The sequence below is a fragment of the Acyrthosiphon pisum genome, chromosome A1, assembly GCF_005508785.2.
Source record: "Acyrthosiphon pisum isolate AL4f chromosome A1, pea_aphid_22Mar2018_4r6ur, whole genome shotgun sequence".
Lineage (NCBI taxonomy): Eukaryota > Metazoa > Arthropoda > Insecta > Hemiptera > Aphididae > Acyrthosiphon > Acyrthosiphon pisum.
In genome coordinates this window covers 40090318-40103735 of record NC_042494.1, presented here as the reverse complement: position 1 = coordinate 40103735, position 13418 = coordinate 40090318, and the positions used below count along the sequence as shown (strand labels likewise).

Genomic DNA, 13418 nt, shown 5'->3' with positions numbered 1-13418 from the left:
GTCCCGCCTCTGAATATTATATCCAAGGCTTTAAGTGGCATTACAACCTACCTATTAAGTGTCATGATCACCGATACAAGAAGATATACTAGAATCTCGATATATTATTTGAAGGCTGGCCTTTTGGTGGCCCCGAAAACCGCATTTCCTTACAGTACTCGAGTACTGTACTCCTGTCTAAATTACAGTTCATATTAAAGCTCCGGTTTCTGTATAAGTGCCTATTATGTGTTAGTTTTATAAAAGGCTAAGTTTTTATTATTGTTAGATTTCATATTATAATAGCTATTTCTATCTATATTAGTTGTCATTTTGTTTACAGCAGGATCCATACAAACTTTAATATATTTCGTTTTTTTTCATATTTGAAGGATTTTCAAGAAAACTGTATTTATTCAATATGTAATTAATTACACGTAAGTTTCATAGTTGTAGTAGTGTTATACACTTCTAATTTAATTCCTTTTATATAATGTAATAATTGTTAATGTACAATGCAATAATTAAAGCGTTAACGAGCGTCCCTAAAAAAGTAAAAACTTAAATGAAAAAAGTTTTGTCGGTAGATATTCGTTAAATCAGAACATTATTATTGTATACTACGGTGTAACGTTTCACTCGCGTCTGCACGGATTTCATGGTAAATTGGGTGCTTTTAATTTATTTTAATTTTGAAGCAAGTTTTAAAAGTGTAAAATATTACAATTATTTAATTCGTACAATGTAGAAACAATGTGATCTAGCATAATGATTAATGGCAACATTTTACACAAAATCATATAAATAAATTGTATTTGATATTATTTTGTATTGCAAATATGTATGTAGGTAAGTTACTTATATTTTTTTCGTCAGCCTTTATTTTTTATAAAATAACATAACTCCTATTTAAATCTATAAAAATAAAAATAAGCCCTTCCCTGCATTAAAAATACCCAAGCACATCACTGGACACTGCATCATTCTAACACATAGTTATAGTAAAAATATTTAGGCAAATAGGAAAACATTTAGACCCGTAGAATTGTAGGTACTACAGTAGTAGGTCATTTATAATATTGTATTATGAAGATTTTTTTATATGATAACGGATAAATAAAATTACACAGTGCAATCCATGTACAAACATGTCAATTCCTGTTTTTTTTACATATAATATATATACTGCAGTTTGTCGTACTTATCATAATGACATAATGTACATATTCAATACCCATTATGATTTAAATTATCATCACAGTCCTTAGTATTGTCACTTTGATTTAGTGAAACAACACGCAGCCACGCAGGTATATAATTCAGATATAATTTTATTATCCATTGATATTAATGAGTATAATAATATTATATAAGTGCATGTTTGCACTATCTCGTCTCCCCGTGGTGTATAGAGTGTGGTGTTTACGTGTTTTCTGTTCAAACTATGAGGGAATTTTAAAACCTAGATGTATAGCGTTTGGTGAATAAAGGATTTTTAATGTAACTTGTAAGGTAGATTACTAGTTATAGCTTTATAGATACCTACTTAATGTATGAGTTTTTAAATTTGTATTTTAATGAAAAATTTATTCCCCTAAAAGAATTTTTGGTCTCCAAAAACTCATATATAATTTGGGATGTCTGAAATCTCAAAAACCATGTGACACGTTATAACAGTGGCGGATCCAGGGCTTAATTTTGGGACGGCATGGGGGGGGGGGGCAAAAGTACAAAAAGTTGCAAAATTGGCTACAAAATTGACTAAAAACAGTGTAAAACAAAGGAAAACTACGGTGATGGGGGGGGGGCAAATGCTCCCTTTGTCCCCCCCTGGATCCGCCACTGCATTATAATAGCTATGGGTTTAGTGGATGACAATGTTCTAGCACTGTATTTAGCATTAAAATATGCTTAAAATTAAACAAGATAGTTATGTTTAATGTAATTTATAAAAATCCCACAATTGAAAAACGCAAAATGTTACTATCTATTTAACACTCCGACATAAGGAAATCGTCAAATCGCGTACCAATGTACGAAAAAACCTGAAACATCCATCTTATATATTTTATGCTTTTAATATTAATATATAAATACATACAATATATGTTTATATTAATATACATTAGAAAGGTCACAAGTGCGATACCTGCTGGTTTCAGTATAGTACCTATATCGTAGAATATTATCGTATAGCAATAAACTAAAATCAAATTATATTTTATTTAAAAATTAAAATTTTGGCATTTAGGAAATCATTAAAGTTTTTAAATACCTATTGGTTACTACCAAATTCAAAGAGGAGATGGTTTCGAGATGACAAAACTTTTTTTAAATATTGACCAACTAAGAGCTAAAAAGTATGAGAAAGCGTATAACACTACGTAACTTCTTTATAGATAATATAAGTATTTTTTAAAAATAATTTGAATTTGACCAGAAAATATTTTTCTCTTCAAAATTGATAATTGGTGTTTAAACTCGTTTTTGAATGTGCCCAATATTGAGGACCCGCTCAATATTAATTGTAGACACCAGAATTATTTAGTTTTTTTAAATCTTGCTATAATATTATACTCGTTTATTAACAGACGGAAACGGTATAAATGTGGTTTTCCCATCCTTTTAATGCCACATTGCCACTCGGCTGATGTATATACACACGCCGGTGTAAAGTTCAAGAAATCGTAAATCGTAATGGTATGATACAGCCATACAAGTTAATACTTACATAATATTTTGCCACGTGCAAGCACAAAAACGATTAGCAAAGCACCTACAGGCTACAATATAGGTACCTGTTGTATTTATAATCCAAGTTATAAAATCATTATGACTTATAACTATTGCGTGCGGATTTATGTTTTTATATAAATAAGTATAATATTTTTTGAGTTAATGCAAGGGCTTGACGTGTGTAAGCAATGTTGAATTTTGAATTACGAAATGCATACTAAGAGATTAGTTTTGCAAATTTTTACATATTTTAGCGTCGGGGCTATTTAAGTGCCATATGTATGAGAATATTAATTTGTAGACGTTTACGTAAAAAAAAACATAGATATAATAGAATGAATAGGACATTCATGATTATCATACAGAAACGAACGTGAAATTATAGAGGTCTTATCACAAATAAATTGATGTAAAAGTACATATATATATATATATTTATATTACGATAAGACGTCTGCTGGAATGAGAGACAACGATAAAAATAGTCTTTCTTTCTTCCCCATTCCGGCACGCTTTCTTCTATATTGTTATTATAGCCATGGCCTATCCATTATTTGATATCTACGAAAAAAACCATATTTTAGTAAATTTTTCTCTTCTTCTCGTATGCATCATAGATGTACCTACTTTGTTAAATCTTAAATTAATATTCTTATAAAATCATTAAAATATAATTAGATGTTAATTGGGTTTAACAGATCAATGTAGGTATAGGTACCTAGGTAATTAGTTTGTGGTGAAGACTCAAAACAATAAATAAGTTAATACCTAAGACCTAAGTACTATATCTATACTAATAACAATTTTTCATTAGTAATAATTTAAATTGGGAGATAATATTTTAGTACTTGTAACTTGCGCTACCGATAGGTACAATTAAGTGCGTACCTATGTAATTTGCGCCACATCTAAATATTAATTTTGGTAATCTGCGTTACGACAGTAAACGAAATGGCATAATATTATGTAAATAATCTGTGCCACACATTCAATTTCAATTGTTGGAATTTGTCTGATAATTTTACCGACCTCACATGAGTTATACCATATAAAACGTGAATAAATAACATGAACTATTAATAACATGAACAATTGGATTATGAATAATATTCTGATTTTTCATATTTTATTACTAACTTAAATATTACTCATTTATGCACTATGTATACACGTGTAAATGCGTACAATTTTCTTAAATTTTTGATTTTACATTAAGTATGTACATTTTAAAAATTTTCTTGAAATATATCAATTAAAAATTAAAATATAACATTATTGGTGAATGATTTAAAGTACATATTAATATTGGGCTGGTGGTATTTTCGGTATACTGATAATTACCGGTATTTATAATACCGGTATACCGTGAATCGGTAATTACCGAAAATACCGTACATCTACTTTTATTATGTATTATTTTTATATAACCGTTATGACATGATATAATAGCCAGTAGCGCAAATAGAAAAAATGTTTAGGGGGGGCTCAAGCCCCAACATATTTTTTTTTTAATTATTATTTATAGGTAAATACTTTTAAGAATGGTATGCCTACTATTATTTTTTGAGAGGGTTTTGACTTTTGAGTGATTTTGAGGGGGCCATTACTAAGTAACATAATATTTTAACATATTTTGAAAAGGCACTATATACAATACCTGCATTATATTTTAGAGAAATAATCTTCCAATATTGAACTCTTACATAAATAACACACGCAGGTATACAACAGGAACTCACAACATATGTATCATAAAAAAGTTAAAACATCAATATATTATATATACTGGACGGAAGGCTGCTGCAGTCAGCACATAATATACCTTCTGACCAGATAGCTGGTATATCGTATTGTGTTGTCGGGAATTATTATTTTAAAATGTCGCGTATGCACCGTGTTTATCGACCGACCTGGTGAAATCGGTGAACAAAGTATGTACCTATATACAATAACTGCAATTGTCTCTTTTAATAAAACATAATAATATAATGTACGTTGTCGTGACAATAAAAATAATTCACTGAAACGAGTTTAAAAAAAGACCAACACACAATTACGCGCGATTTACGTCGTCTCGCTGTAAATTTACGGACAAAGCTGCGGCCTGTGTAAAGGCAATAGATAAATCGCAACGAAACTGCATAATAATATATATATATATATATATACGCTTATAAGATTCGTTGGCTTGAGGCCGGCCCAGGTATTTGAATACAACAACAGTATTTATAATCGAATGGCATTTACCATATAATTTATATATATTATATACATACATCGTATACGTACCGTGTAAATACTGTTTAGTGTTTACTGTTATAATAATATATAAATATCATGTGGCGGTTGTATAGGCATTGCAGACGTGGGTACCTATAACTATATATAATATAATATCTGCCTAATATATTATTGTGCTGACACGCGTTCGCGTATATCTACACGTATTTTAGTATTTATATATAATATTAATCAAGTACCTCACCGCTGTCCTGTGTAAATGTATTAGGTATAGGTGCATAAATATCATGTGCGATAACCGCAACGGTAACGATATATTATTACGATAATAATATAATATGTATACATTGTAATAAAATATATCAAGCAGTGCTGCTGTGACTGTTCGGTCGGGAATCGTGCAAGTTCAGTCTTATAAGTGGTATAGGTACATGGTTAATGGTATATATAAACTATAAACATATATAGAGTAGGTACGGACAGTGTAGTACCTATAAAAAAAAGACTAATTTTTTTCTGTACCCGGGATATACATTCGGGATAACTGCAGAAAATGGTATTCAGAATGCATATTCAATTACCTAACTTTATCATAGATCTTTTCTAAATATTTGTTCGAATAAAATGCACTTAAAAAATTATAACGCTAAGCGAGAAAACTGCTGAACCAATTTTTCTAATTTTTTGCACAGTTGTTCCTGATAACTCTTTGTGGGTTTTCGTACCAATTTTAGCCTCCGATAATCCCTTCTACCTCTGATGGGCTTTAGTATGCATAACATCGTCGCGTTTATGGGTTTGAATAGAGAAACTATACCCTAAAATAAAAAAAAATAAGTACGAGTTTATCAGAAAAATTATATTGCATTTTTTACAGACAACGAAGTGCACGTAGATGGCTAGTTGTATTATATTTTGTTATTTAAGCTAATAAAACTATTCTATATAAATATACAATTGAGTAACAGCTACTATATATATTAGAATTTTTAGGTAAAATGGTTAATATTCTAAAAAAAATACTAGGTAATAAGTAATAGCATTAATGTTATTTTTCCCATACATAATAATTTATAATATATATTAATAAATGGCAAAGTTTGCGTGCACGTGCACGTGTGTGTATGTGAAGCGATTCGCAGCCAAGTCTATCTCACACTGAAATTTGGTAGATAGGTAACCTCAAAGCCAATATTTTTAACATTGCATCTTGAAGAGTGGCTCACACAGAAATTTTTTTGCTTACTTAAAACGAATATTTGTTTGTTCGCATAGTTGCCATTGGTTACAGAAATATGATGGTTATTATAATACAATTGGATATAATTTAGGCCTGTATGTGATGTTCAAAAACACCAAATAACTGTATTAAAAATCCATGCAGTTCTCGTTTAAAGGAGTTTAAGAAGCAGTTCATCTATGTGCATTTCATTTGTCACGGGTAAGAATCAGCTAGTTTAAGTATAAATTAATGAGAACCGAACGTACAAACGTAGGTATAAATATTTTTCCCAATATATATTTTTTTTTTGTCATAAAAAAGTTGTTCTCTATGTTTGAATAGGAACTCAAATATATCAATGTATGTAATCGTAGCCCATATTATGTAAAATTATTTTATTGGAGCGTTGACCAGTTGTCTTAAGCGACTGTTTTCAGAATTTATAATATTTACGAAATATCAATATTGCCCTCAACTTATTATTATATACTCGATTACAATACCGATTACAAAATAAAATAATAACGTTTTAATAATTTGTTAGTCATTATCACAACAAACATAATTTATAAATAAAAAATTTTAACATTATCTAATTTTTTTTTTCGTTGACAAATTACATTGTATGCTGCTTATTACTATAAATACTGAATTTATTCTTTTATTAGGTAGGTATATCGTATATGCATTTTTTTTCATTTATTTACATATTACATCCCCTATCTTACGCCGGGTGTGGCCTCTAACCTTAATTTTTGGAGCTTTAAAGTTATAAAGCTAATTCGAGGCGAGTCACATTGTAAAGCGATGTTTATAAAACGAAGACACAATTTTAATTTCATATCAATTGATTTTTTACACTCTTGTTAGTGGGTATTTTTCTTCTGGAACATGAGCTCCACAATCTGGGCTACACATATACTAAAAATCAACGCCACCGACGTCATTCCAATCTATAATGACAATTTTAATAATAACGAAACCGACGGCAATAAAAAGTAAAAACACTATCTTATGATTCTAACAGAATTATGCTTATTAAATTTAGTCTAAGCTTGGTTCAGGAGCCACACGAAACTTATTTAAGAGCCACATGTGGCTCGCGTGCTTCGTTGTGGCCACCTCTGGTACATATAATATGTTGAGGGCAACTGGTGCACTTTTCTCTAGGTAGGTGAGGAGAATTTGTATAAAAAAAGGTAACTTTGAGGGCAACTTGTACGTCATGCCCAATCATTGTTGCTTGGGTAGCCGGACGGTGTCAGGTAGTCATTAATAGACAGTACTATATATAAATAAGTAATAACTAGGCAGTTTAGTATTCAGACACACGTGCAGATACTATATTATTATTATGTCGTGATAACTCGTGTGAGAAAGCACTCCCCGCCAAGTATGTGAGCAGCCGCGGGGGGGGGAGGTATTTATCGTAGTCGTCAATAATTATTATTACACATTACCACAGTATGTATCAATATTATTATTATCGTCGTCGTCGTCTGCAAATCTTCGTCGGTATCCGTAAAAAAATCGTCCAATACCGCGAGATCGCCGTCGACGGTCGGACGCCGGACCCGAACGCACACTGAACCGAACACGAGCGCTCACGCACACGCGCAGCGGTGTCGTTATCTTTCACAATAATATTATTATATTATATATATATATATATTAAATTTTAGTGTACACGTTTTTATTTATTATTACAATAGTATAATATGATAATCTCTCGGAATGAATAGTAACAATACAATATTGTAATAATATGTAGTGATAACAGAGTAATTGTACTATATTATTATAATAACATACAGACAACACGAATGCAATAGGTACAAATCGTACCGTATAGTACAATTTATAGATCTCTACTACGACTACACCTGTTGAATTACCGCATCGCGAATCGGCAACCGTCTGCGGGTTTTCTCGATCACAGTGTGTGTGTGTGGGTACGTGCGTGTGCGGACATAGAGTTTCGACGGACGCGACTAGTACACCCGGTTTGTCGAGCGCGTCGACACTCGCCCGCGAGTCGAACACGGCGTAGTACGTTATTGTAATATCGTTTTTTTTATTTTCGAATTAAAATTGACGACGATTCGGTACACTTTATACAGTCACCACTCATATCGTACACGTCCAGTCCGCGGTGCAAATAATTATTATCTGTTATATCATACATACAATAATATAAACTATATTAGTATTAATATTATAGTCGATGATAATAATTATAACGATAATTGGTTACCCATCGGAAATAATATAATATTATAATATCGTACGAAGAGCGCGACTCGGACTCGGACGATATTATTGTTGTCGCATACGATAATCACATAATATTTTAAAATTTAAACCGTTGCGTGTGTGTTTACTATTTTCTATTTTTCACGAATCGATTCGTCGTTTCCAGCGATCTATCCACTGCAACCGGCACGCACAGACATCGTCACCGCCGAGAACATATTATAATATTGTTATTATCGTGCCACAATAACGAAACGATTTTTGGTGATCCATCGTCGCCGCACGTCATAGATCATCGCACACCGACCGGAACTATCACCTGCTCCGAGCCCTGAGGACACGCGGACGCCGTCACCATGAAGTTCACGCTCTCCGAATGGATAATATTGGCTGTGGTCGGGTCCGTGCACTTTTGTTGCGCCATTTGTATATCGTTGCAGGCGCCTTTCTACCCCGAAGAAGTGAGTACAGCCGCACTACAGCACCGAAAATCACACAGTTACCGCCTATTTCCTCTAAACCCGTTGTACTTACGACTCCCTGCAATAAAAGCTGGTAATCACACCGGCAAACTTATCGCACGGCAGTATTTCCTAACATATGCTATTCGCCAAACGACGTTGATATACGATTCATATACAATATTATCGTGACGAGATAGATATCAGGAGTCCCTGGTCGGGAGATTCCTAACCATTTTTACCTGAAATAGATACACATTTTTGAAGCGAGTTTCGAATACAATAATACTGCTTCAGCGCGAGAATAAAATATACCGTTTGGGCTAGTACATAAACTATACGTTATCGAACGAAACTATATTATTGTTCTGTGCTTTCACGTGTTTAACACCTAGTTACAGCTGCTGTAATCTAATAGGCTAATAGGTGTTTAATAATTGTGGTTATCGTGTTACAAGTAGGCACAGTGTTTTATATCGTTTTAGGTATTTTAATTTAATTTAATAATGGATATAAAATTGATTAGGTAATGACAATAAGTAAAAACAGTGAATCCATTTTTCATTTAATAGTGTCTATTCAAATTTCAAACACTGATAGTCCTAAATTTGTTCAAATTAGAAGGACAATTCTGTCGCTAAAACGGATATTCTCATCCATATGGTACATAACCATCCACAAAAATTCGTCCAAACAGTATACGAAAATTTGCTTAAATGGTACCTATCGATTTAAGGCCGATTCGCCCAAACGGACTACGCCCATATTAGGATATTAGAAATTAGAATAGATATTATTTAATCTTACGCTATAATATAATATTCTGTTATTTTTTCGCAATTATCTACCCGTTGTTGTAATTTATAGGTACACGAGGGTTATCCGATAACAATGGACGTGATTAACCTCAAAATAACGATAAAGAACGGTTTGAATCCACGCTTGTTCTTCATGTGAAATTGTAGACGTAAATTTCGTTTTCGTATGATTTTGTTTCCATAAAATCCGACGATTTATACCTCACAACTTTATACATAATTATGAAAATTAAGACAATATTTACACCTTGCACGTTTTATTATTACATAATATTATTGTATTGTAATAATATTTATAGTTTTAAATACTCAGGGGGAGATCTCTCTTTTCTATAATGTTATTATTGTTGCCAAGTCTTTTGCAGAACCTAAAAAGCTGTTGAGATTTTTTTAATACGAATTATAATATTATACCTACGAACAATTATTAGAATCAATTATAGGAGCGTGAAAATAATTTCTGATAGTAATTAGATAGATAATAGTCATGCGGTAAACATTAATTAATTTTATTGATACAATATTAAAAACACAAAATTTATATTGATAAATATAAAAAAAAAACAAGATATAGGTAATTGTGTGTTTTTTATAATATTTGAAAATTAACGAAGTATAAAATACTATAAAATATTAATTAGTTAAAAAGTCTTATTGGTGGTTTTATATTTTATATTATAAATAAGATAAAACATAAATTATTATTTATAATAATGAGATCGTAATAACATTGTCTAGATTTGTATAATTTGTTTTTTTTTCAACGAGCTCTGATTGAATGATTCATAATAAAATAGCTTATAGGTACCTATAATTAATGTGCTTAACAACAAACAATTGACGTAAAGAGATAATTTTTAAGTATAAACATGTATTTTCTGTTATACATAGAGTGTCAATCTTTTTCTCATAATGTTATAATTTATAATATACATCTATATCGTACACTGATTTATACTGGTATAAGTCACTATAATTTATATTCGTAACTACACGTTATAATATTTTTAAATTTTATAGTACTGCGGATTACTGCAGACCTGAAGTAGAGTACTTATTATAGACGAATTATTGCGACATAATGGTTTTATAATAAACACCTGTAATTCTTGTTTGTAACTTTGAAAGCCGGATAAAAACAAACAAAAACGTCAGTTGATTATACTTATAAAATGGTATGTCATAATATTGAACGTTGTTCCGCGTTTGATTAGGTACACAATATGTGAATTCACAATGTTCTTGACGGTCGTAAACGCATTTTCTATTAAAAAAAAAAATACAAAATAATGTCCTTGCGACGCCCGACGATACGCATACTCAACGTATTGGGACTCAACTTGGAAGTTAGGACGCCAGACGACAATTTCATTCTAGTTTAATTTTTATCGTTTTTAAATTGTATCGTTAATAAAAAAGATTGATTCTGAGTCGTTCCGGGAGCTTAACATTTTTTGAAGTTACATTAAATAATCATTGTCCTTATCATATCAATATAAATTGTGTCTAATTGTTAGGCATTTAATTAATCGTTTATAAAATACAATCTATTAATTTAACAATCTATTTGAGCTCTTATAATGCAATGACTTAAATAATTACCTTTTTAAGACGATCTAGATTCAAATTGTTTATTTATGATTACCATGAACACATAAGTTATTTTCTAAATATTGATAATTAATAGTAGGTTTAGCCGGTTTAGGTACGTGAGATACCATTGGTTTGATTTTTATTATTTTTTTATAAACTCAGATCTATTTGAAGACATTATATGTCATCATGATGTAAACATAAATTAAAGTATTACATATCTACTGCTTAATTTGAATAACTAACTTATAAATGCATTCGAATAAGTACAAAATTAAACTACCAATTCTGTATTTAGTAATTCACTTTTTCTTTAAATAATTAAGTACTCGTTTTTAATCGAAATGTTCGTAGATTAAATTAAATCATAACGTACCTACTACCTACCTAGTATTTATAGTATGAACTAAATATAATGCATTTTTATTGAAATATTAATGTCATGCGATAATTGCATTTAAATTTTTAGAATTATAATTAGTTTAATTTTCTAAAAATAAATTAAGAATTGGTACAAGCTTTAGGTACCTATACCGTATTTTTTATAAAAAGTGTGTAAATTGTAATTCTATAATCTACCTGCATTTTATAATAATATTTGATAATATTAATTTTAAACTTGTTTCGTCAAGACACGTCAAGATCAACACGCATTTCGTTAATGACATTTTCGAGGAGCATACAATTTATTTCAGTTATTTGATAACACTTTTTCATATTGGACATTTTTGTGTACACGAAATGTTTGAACAATATATTATTATGAATAGAAGAGTGGATATTAATAATTATTAATTTCGTAAATTTCGAAGTGTGGAGGAAAATATTATGTTACAGGTAGGTACTTATTTAGTTGTTAATAAATCAATTTCAAGTCGTCTGTCTGTGGTCTGCTCATAGTTATGGTATAATCGATAAGATAGAAATTCCATCGTTTGATAAGACTTCGATAACGTTTTCGTGTACATTGGTACATACCTGGTATTTTGTACAGAACAAATTAATCGTATTTTAACATGAAATCTGTTTTTATCAGTACCATGATAGTAATTTAATTATTTTTAATTTAAACTTCCAAATATTGTAAATTAAACGTTAATTGGATATCAAAACATATTGATAAATTAATGTGCACACATCTATATACGTTAATAATATTGTAACTCATTCATTGATGGCTGATGCACATTTTAATAATTAACAGTATTATAATAACTTAATAATTATTAAATTATATTACTATAATAATAATATGTACCTACCTACGCATTATAGTTTTGCGCATTAAACATATTTGTTCTCAACGTGATTAAGAGTGAGTAACGTCCGCTGCCACTAGTTCCCGGATGGGTGACCACCCGAGTCCATAGTGGCAAAAACCTTGCCACCACGAACTAAGATACTTAAGTCGGGCTAAGTGTATCTTAGTTCGTGCTAGCCACATACATGAACGACGTGTTGCTAACCTACCGTTTCAACCGTGGTACCAACTTCACAAACCGTTTCGAGCCTACCAACCGTAATCCCTACAATAACTATACCTAATGACCTTAGTTGCCGGGCTCAAGTGCGATAAAAAAAATACTAATTATAATAACTAATCGCCTCCCATATAGAATACCACATACCTCTTATATATATATATATATAGACTATCTAATATCTAGAGACGTTGTATGATTTCACTGAGTTTTTAAGATATACAATTTGGACACGTGTGTTTTCACAAAATTGCTTTAACCTCTATCAAGAGCGATTGATAATCATAATGACAATGTACCTACTAGGATAGATATTACCTCTACCCGTGTTCGTAAAATATTATAATATATAGTTAGGTGTAATAATGACAGTCGTATTATTATATTAATAGCATCACTATTTGCATGAAAATACGGTCGAACAATCATATCCACAATAAGTCATAATAATAATAAAAATAATAATTCGCTGCAATATTATCTTTCATGTTATTTATATTTTATGAGTACTCAATGGTCTTAAAATGTTTATTCCCGTTTATCGCGATGTATGTCGTACACTCGCGCGTGCAAATTAATGTCACATATCTATTTGGCTTTAGCTTTGGCGAGTGTCTGAACAATTTCATAACTT

The 13418-nt window shown here is 30.7% G+C and overlaps 1 protein-coding gene across 1 annotated transcript in view; it reads left to right on the top strand.

Moving 5' to 3' along the window:
* Positions 1 to 8018: 8018 nt before the first annotated feature.
* The window catches only part of LOC100160073 (MFS-type transporter SLC18B1), an 85963-nt gene continuing 80563 nt past the window's right edge, over positions 8019 to 13418 (top strand). Inside the window, exon 1 of the mRNA XM_029487031.1 lies at positions 8019 to 8892. Within this exon, the coding sequence (XP_029342891.1) occupies positions 8788 to 8892 (105 nt within the window). The 5' untranslated portion in view covers positions 8019 to 8787. The remainder of the gene's footprint in view (positions 8893 to 13418) is intronic.